Here is a 16504-nt window from a genome sequence, read left to right as displayed (position 1 = left end):
AATTATACATATGTGTGCTTATCTATGTAGGTGTGTTAACTTGAGTGTGGGTGCCCATGGAGGCCACAAAAGGGTTTTGGATCCTCTGAAACAGGTAGTTGTGAGGCAGAAACCAAACGTGGGCTTTCTGCAAGACTAACCACAGAGCCATCTCCCCAGCTTCTCATTTCAGTTCTTATAAAAGTAAAAATGTCCTGTGAAATAGAGTTTACAAATAAGTGACAATACACACTAGCCTTTTAGACAACCAGACATTAACACAAATAGTCATGCTTAAAAAATGCTTTTAATTGTTTATTGAGAATTTCATCCATGTTTACAACGTACTGTGACCCTAGCACCTACCCCACTCAGCTTCCTCCAAAGTTAATCTTTTTCATAACAATGCACTGAGTCCAATCAGTGCTGACATTAAGCAACTGTATGTTGGGCCATCATGGGCACCCACCAAGGAGGACTTCCTGAAGACTCCCTATCCTGCAGCCTACAGTTCTCAAAGCCCCTCCACACATGTGCTCTTGAACTACTTCACCAGGACAAGGGAAGCTTTACTATGGATGTGGGGCGAAAGCCACAATGGCTACTTGTTCAGAGAGATCACCAGTGGTGACACACTGGAGAAAAGGAAGTGGCTTTCGTTCAGGTTAGTGGAAATAGTTACAGACTCCTGGGCTCGCTCTGCAGAGCCCTGAAGAGTATGCTGTGAGGACTACTCAGCAAGTGCCTGGGAAATACATACCAAGAACAGGTGAACAAATACTGTGATTTGTTACCAGAACAGTTTTCACTGTCCTTGTAGGTAAGCCCTGGCTTATTACAGGTCCTTGAATCAGCTACCCCAGCCATCCTGCTGGGAATGCAGTCTGTCAGAGTGGTGTCATAACCATGTATTTAAGATTGAGTTCAACTCAAGTTACATGTGGTTGCATCACTTTTGACTCCTGTATAAACATTCCGTTTAGAAACTGTTGCTACTGTGGCATCATTCAGTGTACCATCTATGCTCCTGTATGATAAAAATGCACCAAGCACTGTAACCTAAGAGACTGCCTACAGTTTAATCATTCTGCCTAGTTTCTACCTATGACCATCATCATCATAGTTTTAAAGGATATGGCGAATTTAGAAGTCACTGTCAATCTTCTGGAGCTGTCAAGAAAAATGGATTCTAGCAAGGCTGTCAAGAAAGCTTTTTGCAGCCAAGCATGCTGGTGCAAGGCTTTGATCCCACAGCATTGGGAGAAAAGCAGGAGGTCTTCTGTGTTCAAGACCAGCCTGGTTCTACGTAGTGAGTTCCAAGTTAGTCAGGGATACACAGTGAGAAAATGTGCCCTTAAGTAATAAAATTATTTAGTTCCTAATGTTTTCAGGAGAGACTGGGTACAACTACAGTCCTTTAGTTGCCATAAACTCATTCTCACATTTGCACTTTCAAAGTCCATAAAGTTTACTTCACATACTGGTTTCACCACTGAAGTAAGTAAATGAATTTTCATAGCTTATGAATTAGAACCACTGTGAAGTTTAGCCCAAGTGGGTCAGAAATAAGCATCAAAATGCTACATAGGTCATAAAATTTCAACTATGAAACAGAAATTAACTGGGTATGATGCTTCATGCTTTCAATCCCACCATGTGGGAAGTCAAGGAAGGAGAAATGCCACAGGTTCAAGGTTAACCCATCTTCAAAACATCCAGCTAGTTAAAAATCTGAATTATGATTACACAGTGGGTATATGCAATGGTCTGTTAATTAAAGATTATCTAGGAAAAACTGCAATATGATTTCTTGAACCAAGTCCTCAAAGAGGCCAAGGATAGCAGTATGGTTTGATTGAAGAGTAATCATCAACACACAGAGACCGAATTATACATGAGAAACATGGCTTCCTTTTTCCCCAACATCAGACTGTTTTAGCACCTATCACTCCACAGAGCATTTAAACAATATTTTTATTTTGTTTTTTTGAGAAGGGTTTCTGTTTCTACCTTGGCCGTCCTGGACTCGTTCTGTAGACCAGCCTGGCCTCAGAGATCTGCCTGCCTCTGCCTCCCCAAGTGCTGTGATTAAAGGCTTACATTTATTCTTTAGATTTATGTGTATGGTGGTTTTGCTTGTATGTATGTATGTACACCATGTGTGCCTAGTGGTGGAGATGAGGAGAGGGTGTTGGATTCCTTGGAACTGGAGTTATGGATAGTTGTGAACTGCCATCCAGATAACATGTTGGGAACTGAACCAGAGTCCTCTGCAAGTATCTCTCTAGCCCTTCAAAAGTATTTTAAGCTCAAGATATCAATGGTCCAGAACATGATAGAAGAACATGGGAGGGCTGGAGAGATGGCTCAGAGATTAAGAGCACTGACTGCTCTTCTAGAGGTCCTGAGTTCAATTCCTAGCAACCACGTGGTGGCTCACAACCATCTGTAATGAGATCTGGCCCCCTCTCTGTATACATAATAAATAAATAAAATAAATCTTTAAGAAGAACATGGGAACAGATTTTAAAGTGGGGCAAAAATTAAGTTTTTATTGTTACTGACAAGCTTCAGTTTTCAGACACAATCACATCACATCAAAGCTCATCTAGTAAAGCTTTAAGTGGCCAGTAACTTCATCAATTAATTCTACTGGTCCTGGCCCAATTCCCAGGACAGTTCGAGAGCCCGGTTCAATCTGAGTACGTCCAGCATCTTGGATTAAACTTACAGTCAGTCCCAACATCTTTGCATGGGTCAGTAATTCAATGAGGGTGTCTTCATCTGGGGCTTTGACCACCACTTTGGGCTGGCCACAGTCCTCCCACTCTTTGAGCACTTGAGGGTTTCTCCTTTGAGTCTGCTTGTAGGCAGAGACAGCAGCATGAGAACACTGGGCAGCGACCTTCCCTTTTCCCATCTTTAGGTCAGTTCGAACCACAAGAATCATTTTGTACTCCCCACTCTCTCCCAAGATGCTTGCTTCGGTTCCTGTCTCTGCGTCTCTATTTGTCTCACTTGCTGAGTTCTGGGGGAACATCCCAAGGTGGCCCCGGAGGCCCCAGCCCAGGCACATGCCACAAGCAACTCCAGCAGCCAAGCTGAGTGTACCAGGATGAGCCAAATACTCCATAATCAAGAACTTGGAGAGCACCTTAAGGGAAAAGAAAGAAGTTATTATCTAGAACTGGGGTTTCAAGCAATTCAGATAAACCACCTACAAGCAGCAAGCAATGTTTTAGAGCCACACTAAGTCACACAGAGGAAGGCAAGATAGACCGTGGATCTTATGCATAGACCCTGTTTCCATCCATCCCAAGTACTAGACAATTCAAAGACCCCCAAGAAATAGTTGTGGCAATTTTGAATGGTCAGCAGAATCTTTTCAGTTAAAAACCCTACTATTTAGTCTTCCTTAAATCCTGTGGGAAAAGCAAATGATGTATGGGCCAATATGCCCAAAGAACTATTGGGGTCAAAGGTCCTTGCATTCACAGAGAAACACTAAGAGAACCAGGAATGTTAATCACATGGGGGTATCTCCTCAATGGAAGATATACAAACCAAATACCTCCATTCCATCCAAGAAAGCTGAGAGTAGAGGTTGCTAACAATCTGGTGACTTTTTTGCTATCTAAAGGGACAGAACGGTTATTCCAGACTCTTCCCTCCCTAGACCATTACCCATCCTTAGGGGAGATTTCACAAGTTCTTTATGGCCTGCTGACCTCTATACTATCAGTCAGAGACCACACTAGATTCTAGGTCTTTTTGTTATAGAACCCACCCTCATGGTCACATGTACTTTGACAACATAGAAACTCTGTTTACAAAGTTTATAAAGCTTTATTGTGCACCTGAATTGGAGTGATTGTTGCCTGGAAATCGTTTCCCAAATTGTACTGTGTTTTAAATATGCTGACAATGAACTGTCTGGTATTAGACTCTTAGAAGTCTGATCCAGGTTGGTGAAGTCAATGTGTACCATGTTTTCGTTCTTATCTCTTGACATGGTTCACTTCTCTGTATGACACCTGCAGGGACCCCCTTCAAAGAGACTAAATAAAAACTCACTCTGGAAAGGAGTGTAAATCTGTGTCTTCATAATACAGTGGTTCTCACTGTCATGGTAAGCCCGTGGAAGTTGCACTAGGCCATGAAGTCAAGATGCTATAAGCAAAGCTGCAGCACTGGAAATGAGCATGGATGGGAACCTTATCCAAGATCCTAATACAAATTCATGTTACATCTCAACACACAGTACTTGAAGTAGGGTTCTTAAATCTCTGAGTTTTCTAGAAGTGTAGCTATCCTAGACGCATTGGATAGCCTTCTCTCCTTCCCTCCTCAACAGGGTCTCACTCTGTAGTCCACCATGCCCTGGAACCCAGACAGGCCTTGAACTTGCACAATCCTCTGGCCTCAACCTTCCAAATGCTGGGATTGGAATGAACAAGTCTGGCTTGGATTTCTATGTTGGCGGAAACTACCATCAGTCTCTTCCTCCAGTACAGGGTTCAAGCATTCATATACATGAAACCACCAATTTACAGTGCTTGATTGACACACTGGGAACTGTGCAATGCACAACCTAAGTGGAATGGATGGGAACACTTATTTTAGCATAAATTTCCCTTTTATCCTTCATAACATAAAGACAATATGCTAAGTGGAGGGACTCTGGCCAGTTTGAGGTGGTGAGCATGGCTCTGGCAGGCCTTGCCCTTCTCCCAACCCCTCGGCCTTGCTAAAAACTGTTAGATTAGATTCCTAAAGCTAGCCACCAAGGTCTGTGTAGTTAGAGTTTTCCTGCCTGGCCCAGTCAGGACAAATCTCTCTTACCCGCCAATCTCACAGTCGCTCAGACCCAACCAAGAAAGCACACAGAAACTTATATTGCTTATAAACTGTATGGCCGTGGCAGGCTGCTTGTTATCTACTTCTTCTATCTTAAATTAACCCATTTCTGTTAATCTATACTTTGCCACATGGCTCGTGGCTTACCAGTGTCTTTACATGTTGCTTCTCATGGCGGCGGCTGGCGGTGTCTCTCTCCAACCTTCTACTTCCCAGAATTCTCTTCTCTCTTGTCTCGCCTATACTTCCTGCCTGGCCACTGGCCAATCAGAACTTTATTTACACAGAGCAATATCCACAGCAGGTCTGTTCCCCTTTTTGGCCAATCCCTCCTCCTGAGGCTGACTGCCATGGTCCAGCTATCAAAGTATTTAAGTCCAGCAATCAGAAGCCCCCTTTGGCTCACCTAATTAACATGCCCAATTAAAATTGGACACCTCATCTTAACACGGGGTTTCCCCCTGTACCTTATAAACCGCCATTTTCCTATGTACCATGTCTGCCTCCTCTCTACCCAGAGGCAGTCCTTTGTCTTCTGGGACACATACTCCTGCCCCCTTTCCCTGGTTCCCTTCTTCCTTTCTCTTCTCCCTCATCCTCTATCTCCTGTGTCTGTCTCTTATCCCTGCCCTCTGTCCCTAGGAAGCAAATAAATCTCCTTTGTGCTGAGAACTCGGTCTTGGGGGTCCTGAGCCATTGCTTTTCCTTTTTTACTAAGTATTATAGATTGATTATAAAGTACCAAAGATTTTCAATTGAAGATAGTATAGCAGTATCAATGATTTAAGATAAAATTCGCAAGCTAGGTGGTGGTGGTGGTGGTGGTGCACACCTTTGAACCCAGCACCTGGGAGGCAGAGGCAGGTGGATCTTTGTGAGTTTGAGGCCAGCCTAGTCTACAGAGTGAGTTCCAGGACAGCCAGGGTTATGCAGAAAAACCTATCTTGATCCCCACCCCACCCCCCAAAAGATTCACATACCCATAACATTCACACTTTTAAAATGTACCATTGTTTTTTTCTTTGTTCTCTGATTATTGTTTGCTGTTGTTGACAGAGTCTTACTCTGCAGTCAGGGTGGCCTCACATTTGTGTCTGTCTATCTTCTACCCCAGCCTCTCACTGTTGGGAGCACTACTATAGCGGTGCTACTATAGCCCCAAAGTCATGCCAACCATCACTTGTCTATTTCTAGAGCAAGCAAGAGTAAAGACAAGACTCCAGCAAGCTGAGGAGCTTCTGCCCAGCACAGGGGCCACCAGGTAGTTAGACACTTTACATTAATTACAGAAGGAAGTAAAATTTTTGGAGGCAATGGGGACTGACCCAGGACCTCACATAGGCTAGCCAAGTGTTCTACCACCAGGCTGTATGCCCAGCCTTCTTTTTACCTCTTATTTTGAAACAAAGTCTAAGTTGTCCAGGCTAGCTTTGAACCTATGATCTTTCTACCTCTCCTTCCCAAGGAGCTGGGATCACAAGCCTAACACCAGGCTGCTAAGACAACTAAAACTTATTGACAATCAATGTATTGGGTATAACTTTAAACCTCCTCTAGCTAATATTCCTATGGGAATCGATATGAAGACTATTTTGAGTTAAACAATGACAGGCTAAGTACAGGACTTTTTTTCTTTGAGATGGGATCTTATTATGTAACCCAGGCTGGCTTCATACTTCTAATCCTCCTCCTCAGCAGTGCTGAGGCTACAGGCATGTCCCACCACAACTGGCTTCTTTCAGTTACAGTTTTTTGTTTGTTTTGTTGTTAGTTTGGTTTATGAAAGAGGGTCTTTCATAGCCCAGGCTAGCTTTGAACTCCCCCGGAAGCCAAAGCTGACCAAATTTCTTGTGTTCCTGCCTCTATTTCCCAAGTGTTGGGATTACAGGAACATGCCACCATGAATGGTTTTATGTGGTGCTGGGGATCAAACCCAGCATTTCATGTATGCTACACTCTACCAAATCCTCAATTACAGTTCTTAGTCACTAAAGAGATACATACCATAAAGCTCATTTATACATCAGGTGGGCACATGAACTATGTAGTTCAAAAGCAGGTCAAAGTTTATAGTAGAAACTTTAGATGGTTCAGCTATCTATTTAAACCCAAGTGAATTAGTAATTACAAGTGTGTAAGAGTCAGTATGCATGCTTTGATTATTCATATGATTACACGATGTTGTCAACATTAGCTGTCAAAATGAGAGATCATTTTATACTAAAGACTCTGCTCCAAATGTGGGATTATTTAAAGCATGAGTATTTTCCAAGGATGCAGCCATACAGGGCTGGTGGTGCTGGAGCTCTAAGAAAGGCAGTAACAACGCACCAAGCTTCTGAAAAAGAGAAAGCATCACACCACGGCTGTCTCAGTTAGACTTGGCTAGAGACGTGGACCCTTCAGAGGGCTGAAATAAATGCAAGATTAGATAGAAGCCTGACTTTTCTATTAGGTTAGCCAGGGAAATCAGAAAGATAGAAATATGTATATAAAGAGAATGCACACAGTTTAGCCAGAATATAAGTCTACAATGATTGAAGCAGAAATTAAAAGTGATGTCTGTCTGTCTGTCTGTCTGTCTGTCTCTCTCTGGTTTTTCCAAACAGCGTTTCTCTGTGTAACAGCTCTGGCTGTCCTAGAACCAGGCTGGCTTCGAATTCATATCTACCTGCTTCTGCCTCCCAAGTGCTGGGATTAAAAGTACACTGCTCCACTGCCTCTTATTTTCTTAATGAAAAATGAAACATCAGATATGAAAGTTTGTAATAGCTATTAAGGTGAATGAAGAGCAAGAGCGTGTGTAACAGAACTGTGCAATATTTATGTCTGGGAACTCATTTCCTGAATGTGTACCAGTCCATGTAACTGTACAGATTTCTCAAGCAGGATTCATCCCTAGTCTAGGACTAACAAGTGTCAATGACAGATTAAAAAGGACACTAAGATTAAAAGGAGCTGGCAAGGGAAGGTTTGGAACTGGAGGCTTGTGTGTGTAGCATGGGTGCACACACATGGACAAGAATGTGTGGAGCTCAGAGGATACTTTTCCTTTCGAGTGTGTTCTCTTCTTCTACTATGTGAGTCCCAAGACTTGAATTAGGCTGCCAGGCTTGGGGGCAAGCACCTTTCCTATTGAGGCAGTTCACTGACCCCCTTTTCTTCCTTCCTTTCTTTCCTTCCTTCCTTTTACTGCAACGCTAGGGTAGACTCCAGAGCAATGGTCCTAAACCTTCCTAATGCTCTGACCCTTTAATATAGTTACTCATGTTATGGTGAGCCCCCACACGCACCATAAAATTATTTCATTTCTACCTCATTACTGCAAATTTCCTAGTGTTACGAATCATAATGTAAATATCTGATATGCGACCCCTGTGAAGGGTCATTCAACCCCCAAAGGTTGACAACCCTGCTCTAGGGTCTCCTGCACATATATTAGTAAGGACTCTCCACTGGGGAGGCTCACTCCTGCGTCTGCTGTCTGAGACAGCATCTTGCTAAGTTGCCTAGGCTGTTCTTGGACATGATCATGACCCTGCCTCAACCTTCCCAGTAGCTGCGATTTGACTCAAGCATTCAAATTCCAAAAGGAAGCATGGGGGAACAGAGAAACTAAGACCCAGACAAGTTCAATACAACAGAGGTTTGGTAGCTGTCTGCCAGGTAGAATTAGGAGTCTTCACAATTTCTAGGTTGTAAAATAAGCAAATAATTCCCTATACTAGACTCAAGAAAAGTTAATCCCTCTACACAGAGTGTCTATTACAGGACAGGTAACATACTATAACCTTTACCTATAAAGTTATCGATTAAAATGGATTCACACCCAGGTGGGTGGTGCATACCTTTATCTCTAGCACTTGGGAGGTAGAGGCCAGGTTGGTCTACATAGAGACCCTGTCTCAATAATTACATAAATAAATAAAATCAAATTGCTTTTGTTAGTGTCTAACAAGGATGTGGGAGACCAGCTCCCACATTTACCCCAGGGACTCCTAAGGAATTAGGGACAAGAGATTTAGATAGAAATAAAGAGGGGAGAGAAACACATGATAGCCTTGGGTGGACCTGGATCCTTATCCACTGGCCCAGAGCTTTATTCCAAAGAGCTATTTATAACAATGCCAAGGGGAGGGGCAAAGGACCTCCCCCTTGCTAGTTACAGCCAAGTGTGGACCCTTCCGAACACCTGGTACTCAGGCCCGTGATCAAATCATCCTCTTAGGCAGTCCTGCTAGGTACAGCCACTCAGAAGCCTAGATGGACTCTGACGGAAGGATTAAAGCTAGGAGGTTATAAGGAAGAGGACCTTGTGACTACGACTAAAGACTGCCAGAATGAAAAGCACACACAGAAGATGACTTCTGCCAGTGCAGCTGCTCAGGAAGTGCCCACCCAAGCCTGAACTGAGATCACACTTGTTACTGAGCCTTGTAGCCAAGGACTAGGGTTCCAATCAGTTCATGTCCCCTCCTCACTGAGCCTTTAAAAATCATTCCTTGGCCCAGGCATGGTGGCCCACACTTGTAGTTCCAGCATGCAGGAAGTTGACCAGCGTTCAGGAGGACTGGAAGTCTGAGGCCTTGTAGTGATTCTCTTGCTCAGTTTCCTGGGTGCTAGGCTTAAAGGCATCCTCAACCACAGCTGACTCAACATCCTCTAATGGTCACTCCCAAATAAGCCCATCCATCTTCGGACAATCAGCTACTTAGGTGGATATATTTATTGTTGTTCTGAACATTAAAAGGAAGCTGTAACTTTAATTTTTAAAGATGAGAAATTGAGGATCCATCAGAGAAGATGTGGTTGAGTTCTAAAAAAGCTAACAGCCATTATAAAAAGCTGCTCAATGTCATTTAAAAAGCACGCACACCAGTGACAAGTGGGAAAAAGAGACCAGTGACAACTACAAAGATTTCCATGTTTCCTACTGATGTCCTACACTTCCACAAGGTCATTAATCTCATGTTCTAATCTCTTGTCACCACAATCAGAATCCTCTAAAAGCTGTTTCAGACTGTCCCTTCTCTGCATCCTCACAAACTAATAAGCTCAGGCCTTGACATTATTCATAGTCCGTCTCACAGACAACCTTAAACGGCACAGTAAAATAAGGGTGTCCATAAAACCCTCTTCTTGGGCAGTCTAATTAGGCTGCTTCACCAAGCGTGTTTTATCCGGCCTCTTGCTCCAGATATCCTGAGCCATGCTCTATGCAATAATCTACTCCATGGGTTTTTTCATTTTCAACCTAAAAAAATCCTTTCCTAAAATTTTTGACCCACCATGGTGTAATTTTTGTCTTTCACTTCCAACCTCAATCACCTGCTTCTCTTAGTCACCATGTATTGGTGCCTCTCTTCCCCCACTTATCAAAAGTGCTAAAGAACCAGACATTTGCTGGGCGGTGCTGGCACACACCTTTAATCCCAGCACTCTGAGTTCAAGAACAGTCTGATCTACAGGGCAAGTTCCAGGACAGCCAGGCTACATGGGGAAACCCTGTCTCAAAAGAACCAGACACTTGTCATTTCTTGGGACAGGGTTACACACATGGGGCTATCACAAGGGCGCCATCAACTTGCCTGGTCTTACAGGTTTCTTCTTACATAGTTGTTTCTTTTTGGGGTTTCACTGAGTTTTGTGCAACATTCCCTGGTGACTTGTAAAACTTTAAACCTTTCCCTTTGAATTATTTAACTCAATTTTGGCCCAATGCTCACCTCACCTGACAGTTTTACAGTATCCTAAGCAAAATTACCTGCTATTACCTGGAAATATGGATAGTATTATACAATCTTACATAGTTAGCCCTTCTGTCTGTATCTTTGCTGGCCAATGTGGTAGCCATTAGTGCCATATAGGTAGGTACATTCAACTTAGGGCTAAATAGTCAGTTCTAAGGTTATGCTAAGCCACAATTCAAAGGCTCTCTTATTCAACAATTTGAAAGTGGCTAGTGACCACTCTATCAAACTGGGAGAAAGGACACTGTCATCACCGAAGAAACCTGTAAAGCCAGACAAGTTGATGCATCTTTGTGATAGCCTCATGTGTGTTTGGGGCCAGGTCTGAATTACAATAAAGTAAGCCTGTCCCAAAGAAGAGAGGGGAAATGGAAGCACACTGAGCCAGCACTGGTCTATAAGCTCTTTTCCAATTCTCTCCAATCAATCGATCAGTACTTTCCAAGGACTCACTGTGTGTTCCACGCACTGTGACAAAGCCTCAAGAGAGAGCTCTCAGAGTCAAACGACTGACTTCTCCCTGCTTCTAGCTGCCCTTGATAGGCAATAAAGTCTGTCAGGTTGTCCGTGGTGAGGGAAGAGAGGCACAGCTGCTCCACACTCTTACTCTCAGGAGAATTCATCTTTTAGAGAGCTCAACTCAAGCAAAACTGGGATTGCTGCTTTCAACACCGAAAGAGAATTTCATAAGCAGTTGGGAGATTTTATTAAATATAGACTTTTAAGCTCAAGGGTTAGGAGAAAAAGAGACTCAAAGGGACAAGACAGACCCAATGTCTCCCCCTAAGACATAACCAAGTGTGGGTATGTATTCAAGAAGGAGTCTCAGAAAGCAAGACATTCCCAAGCACATCACAAGTGTCTTAGCCTTAGCCACATGGATCATTTTGGTGGTTCTCAAGTTATATCTTAAAAGGGTTGCTGCCAAGAAATACTTTTTTTCACTCTCTCCTCCTCTTTCTCTTTGGACAGGAGGTGTCTTGGATGGAATTATAATCTGGTAATAAAAGAACAGAAGCCTTCTGGGTGGTGGTGGCCTACGCCTTTAATCTCAGCACTGGGGAGGCAGAGGTAGGTGGATCTCTGTGAGTTGGAGGCCAGTCTTGTCTACAAAGTGAGTTCCCAGACAGCCAGAGCTACACAAACAAACCAATCAGAAGCCACTAGGGTTGTACAAGGGGCACAGGACATGGTCCTTCCCCTTTAAATGGGGTTTCAAGTGAGATTCCTAGACAACTACTGGAAGGGGACATAGGCTTTAAGCAGTTGTTAATTATGTCAACATTCTTGCTTCTCTATAGGTGAAAGACTTCAACCAGACCCCAGAGTAAGGGAGTTCCTACATAATTTTCTTTCTATACTGCATCAAGATGAACAATCTCATTTATTCCCAAATCGCCCTACATCTAGGGCGCTTTGGCTCCAAATGTGGGCCTCCAGTTTCTGTTAGATTTCACTGCTCAGAGTTTTCAAGTATTCTTTATATTTGTTTTGATTGAATTCTTTTTTGCTGATCATCAAACCTAGGGTATTGAGCATTCTATCTTTTGTGTGTTCTTTATTTTTTGGTCTTTCAAGACAGGGTTTCTCTGTGTAGCCCTGACAGTCCTGGAACTCACTTTGTAGATGAGACTGGCCTCAAACCCAGAGGTCCACCTGCCTCTGCCCCCTAAGTCCTAGGATTAAAGGCGTGCGCCGCCACCATCTGGCTTGTATTGTTGATTTTTAAGAAAACCTGTACTTTCCTTGCTATGTTCCAATATAACCAGTCACCAAGTCCTGCTGTATTTACTGCTGTAGCCTATCCCCACTATTTCTACCTACAGTGCCCCAATTTCTTATCAAAAACTTTCAACTTTGCGAACTCTAATCTTTGAGGGAGATGGTTAAGGGAGAAGCATCCCAAGTTCAAGACCAGACTGTGCAACGTAGTGAGGTCTAGTGATAAACCAGTCTTCTGTATCTAAGGCTTGAAGGCCATCTGACAGTAAAGACAAACTATATTCATTTCTGTCTATGATTAAATTTCTTTCTCAAGGATTGAGCTATGTCCCACCTATAACCTTAACTACAAAAGGTTCTGTACTTGCCTGTTCCTGAAAATGGCAACCATGCCTTTGTTTCAGGAGGTTTGTTAGGACCAACTTGTTTATGCTTATGTTCTGTTTCTGTAACCCCGCCTATTTGCCTGCCAAATCCCCCATTAGGGAACCCCCTACTCCTGAACTATGAAACCCCTTATCTTCCCCATGTCCAATGCTCATCTCTTGACACACTCCATTAGGGAGAAACAGCCCATGCGTAGGAATAAAAAAAGCTTGCTTTAATTATTTAGCCATGATATGGGTCGGTAGTCTTTCTCCTGCATTTATAGGATTAACAAAAGTCCCATGGTAGAGCACTTGCTTAGCATGCACGAAGTGCATGCACCACAATACCAATAAATAAAAGTACTTTGAATCCATCCTTAGAATTCTTTCCCTGTCGGAACAAGAAGGCTGAACAACTCGAAAACGGACAGTGAGTATTTACAGTGTGAGGCTTGCTCTCCATTTTCTCACGCTAGGACTGCATATCAATGCCACCTAAATGAGGAGGCTTTGCTAGACACTAAAATTCGGGTTCTATCCCTTCCCTGCATTTTAGTTTCTCATCCAAAGCAAGGTTTACAGACCGGGGAAGACCTCCAGCGGCCACTGGGCGGAAGACAGTTCATGAAGTAGCTAACAGGGGGCAGACTGATAGTAAGACACGTTCCAGCAGAGACAGAATGAACTACACTCCTTTCCACGTCCTGGAAGGAAGCAAGACTTACCTTAAGGACTTGCTCACGCCTTGTGCTTCTCCACTCCCGAACAAGAAACACGCTTCGCGCGCGCGCCACCTATTTCTTCCGGGTTTCCAGACAAACTAGTTCCGGATCAGGAACTACAAAGCGCAGTCATCCTTACTCTTGTCACACCCACCGGGCCCGAACTGAGAAAGCCGAACTGAAATCCCGCGAGGACCCTCTCGGGTTGCCAAAAGGAAGGTGGAACATTTCTCTTTAGGAAGCGGGCTCCTCGGGGGACCGGACCGGAAGTGACGCGAGTGGGTTCCGGTTGGCTGGAGCTCAGCGGCGGGTGTGAGAGTCGGTGCTGGGAGCCGCTTCCAGGATCCCGAGATCCGGAGAAGCCGGGGTCTGAGCGGGTACGTAGGCGAAAGCGGGGAGTCGGGGGCGCAAGCCGAGGCTCTCCACAGCTCGGCTTCTCCCGTGGCTCTCACACTTGGGCGGTGCAGATACAGAACACGCTGTTTTCCACTTGAGGAGTGTTTCAGGTCACTGCTGACTGGCTGTGTCAGCCTGGCGGTAGCCAGGTTATATGGGACACCTCTCCACGGTTGGTTCCCGGGACATTGAACCCAGACACTCCTGACCATTCCTTCCAGACTTGGAAGCCGTCCTTGGCTTCTACAGAGCATCGGGGTGTCCAGAACCTTGGTTTAAATAAAGAAGGTCTTCGCTGCTGATGACCGAGCTGATTTTTCCGGACCTTTCACTGTGGTGTTTCTCCTCTCCAGCCATTAGCGCATTTTTCCAAATGTATCTCTGTGAAGTGCAGGCATGAGAGTGTCCTGAGGGTATAGAGTTGCCAAAGGAAGGGGGCCTTCATCTCTCAGAGCTCTTACTGTGGACCTTGCCTCTTCCTCCAGCTGTCATAAAAAAGAGAGTTCTCTATCCTTTCCAAACCCCTAGTCTCCAGCATTTGTATTTCACTGCAGTGGAAGTACTTGGCAGCAAGACAGTGTGGTCGATTTAAAAACTTAACTATTCCAAAAAAGAGTGCATGGGCTTGTGTTAGGTTACTTATGACCTCCATTTGATTTTACGTAGCCCATCTTTTGCTTTGCTTCTACCCCATCAAAAAAAATCTAATAATGCATAGATTGGCGCTATGCGTGTGTATTGGCAGATTTCTTGTCTTCCTGTTCTTCCTAGATGCTTGCTGACATTTTGTAGAGAATGATCCTTTAGAGAACTGTCCCGGTATTTCTCTTGACATAATGAAGAATTTAATACTCCAACTGTTTTGTCTTATTTTTTTCAAGACAGGATTTCTCTGTGTAGACTAGCCTGTTTTTAATTCAGAGATCCGCCTGCCTCTGCCTCCCAAGTTCCGGGCCCGGCTATATTCCAACTGTTATTATCTATGAATTGTGTTACCCTTGGATCTGATTTTAGGGGAGAAACTTACTAGGCAGTAGTTTGCGTGTGGAAAGTTATGTTTTTATTGACCCTTGGTACCCCAGAAAAATATGACCAAGTTTGTGTGGGTGCAAAATGATTCTAAAGAGGTAATTTCTCCTGTTTAGCTTATTTGCTTACATTATTTTAAAACAGATACATTTTTAGGGCTATATTTCTTAGAAACATTTAATAGTACAGTTAAATCCCTGAGGTACACATTCCAGAAGAAAATATGCATATAAACACATATCTGAACTACTCTAGCAAATGGTTTGATGCTATTTACCAATTTAACTACAGCTAGTTTAATGTTTGTTATCATATTGTCCTTATTTTTTGAGTTAGCAAACTGTTCTACACTTGTCTTTGAAATGAGGTGACAAGTTTTTTGACAAGTGGAATTCTAAGTTTGATATATCATTAATAATCCAGTTAATTTATTTATTGATTACACAACTGCCAAATTCTTTTTTTCTTTTCTTTCTCTTGATTTTTATTTTTTGTTGTTATTTGAGACAAAGTCTTAATATGTAGCTCTGGTTGTCCTGGAACTCACTACTTCATAGTAGAGCAGGCTGGCCGGAACTCACAAAGAATGTCCTGGTCCTGTCTCTGCCTCCTGAGTGCTGGGATTAAAGGCATTCTCCACCACACCCGCCCAAATCCTTTCTTACATTTTGTTGTATTATACTTTGTTTTTGTCTTCCTGACTTTGGTTCAAATCACCACATTTTTAGGATTTTGAGACAAGGTCTTACTCTAGCCCTGGACAGCCTCAAATTCACAGAGATTCACCTGCCTCTGCCTCTGCCTCATGAGGTTAAAGGCCACTGCACCCAGAAAGATCATTAAATTTGAAATCAGATGACCTGAATTAAAAGTCTGGGTTCCAACACTCACTAAGTAATGATTGGCAAATTACCCAGCATTCAGAGCTAGTCTTGATTGTGTTGATAAAAGGACTCATTCCATTTCATATGACTGTCATAGTGTTTGGTGAGATGGTACATGTGAAAATCACTGTGTAAGTGCAAGAATGGTGTTTTTATTCAGAGAACTAGGAGTGCATAAGTTTAGAATACTGTTACTTTGAAGTATTTCAAAATTTGACCATTTATATCATGTCTTATTTATTACCCATATTTATGGTGATGATCTTTGCCCTATTTTTGAAGATAGCCAATTAGTCACCTTAGTTAATAAGTAAGTGACTAGCTTTGCATTTGAGAGTTTAATTCTGACCTTTCTCAGTCATCATGTATTGTCAGCTGAGAATTTCCAAGTACAGAAAACACTGAAGTTTTTGGTGTGTATTTGACTAATCATTAGAAGTGGCCTACCTTTGCTTACATTAAGTAAGAATCCTTATTATTTACTGAAACCAACATTTAGAATTGTAGTTAACTCTTTAAATTGCATAGTTGGTGCCTTCTCATTTAATAGAGGGGAAAATTGGGGCCTCGAAACAATCAGTGATTGGCTGGCCTGAGGACCTCGAAAGTAGGTAATGCCAGGGCCTAAACTAGACCTGAGATCCAAAGTGTTCTTTCCTCTTCCCAAGTGGTCCTCAGGCATCCTGGTGAACTTTGGTAATAGCCTGGTTTGCATCACACTGTTTTCTTATGTGTGGAAGAGGGACTTGTGTTGTATGTTTGTGATACCCTCCCTGCTTTTGCTTCTTTAATCTTGT

The 16504-nt window shown here is 43.1% G+C and overlaps 2 protein-coding genes across 2 annotated transcripts in view; one reads left to right on the top strand and one right to left on the bottom strand.

The window, feature by feature from the left end:
• Nucleotides 1-2509: 2509 nt before the first annotated feature.
• Ptrh2 (peptidyl-tRNA hydrolase 2) lies at nt 2510-14048 on the bottom strand. Its single transcript, XM_036195285.1, has 3 exons — nt 13578-14048; nt 13402-13470; nt 2510-3133 (listed from the first exon to the last, which is right to left on the bottom strand). Exons 1-3 carry the CDS (start codon nt 14046-14048, stop codon nt 2588-2590), a joined length of 1086 nt encoding a protein of 361 aa, XP_036051178.1. The 3' UTR covers nt 2510-2587.
• Nucleotides 13529-16504, top strand: part of Vmp1 (vacuole membrane protein 1) — a 101902-nt gene continuing 98926 nt past the window's right edge. The window contains exon 1 of the mRNA XM_036196772.1: nt 13529-13775. The gene's annotated coding sequence lies outside the window, so the exon portion shown is untranslated. The remainder of the gene's footprint in view (nt 13776-16504) is intronic.

Source organism: Onychomys torridus, chromosome 8 (assembly GCF_903995425.1).
Source record: "Onychomys torridus chromosome 8, mOncTor1.1, whole genome shotgun sequence".
NCBI lineage: Eukaryota > Metazoa > Chordata > Mammalia > Rodentia > Cricetidae > Onychomys > Onychomys torridus.
This window is presented reverse-complemented; position numbering and strand designations above follow the sequence as displayed.

Excerpts from the sequence above, each read along its gene's own strand:
- Ptrh2 (XM_036195285.1), bottom strand. The coding sequence starts at position 14,048 with ATGCTCTGTAGAAGCCAAGGACGGCTTCCAAGTCTGGAAGGAATGGTC. Across the intron at positions 13,471-13,577 it reads AGGGTCCTCGCGGGATTTCA|GTGGCGCGCGCGCGAAGCGT; the intron begins GTTCGGCTTTCT and ends CGGAAGAAATAG. Across the intron at positions 3,134-13,401 it reads GGCGTGAGCAAGTCCTTAAG|GTGCTCTCCAAGTTCTTGAT; the intron begins GTAAGTCTTGCT and ends TTTTCCCTTAAG.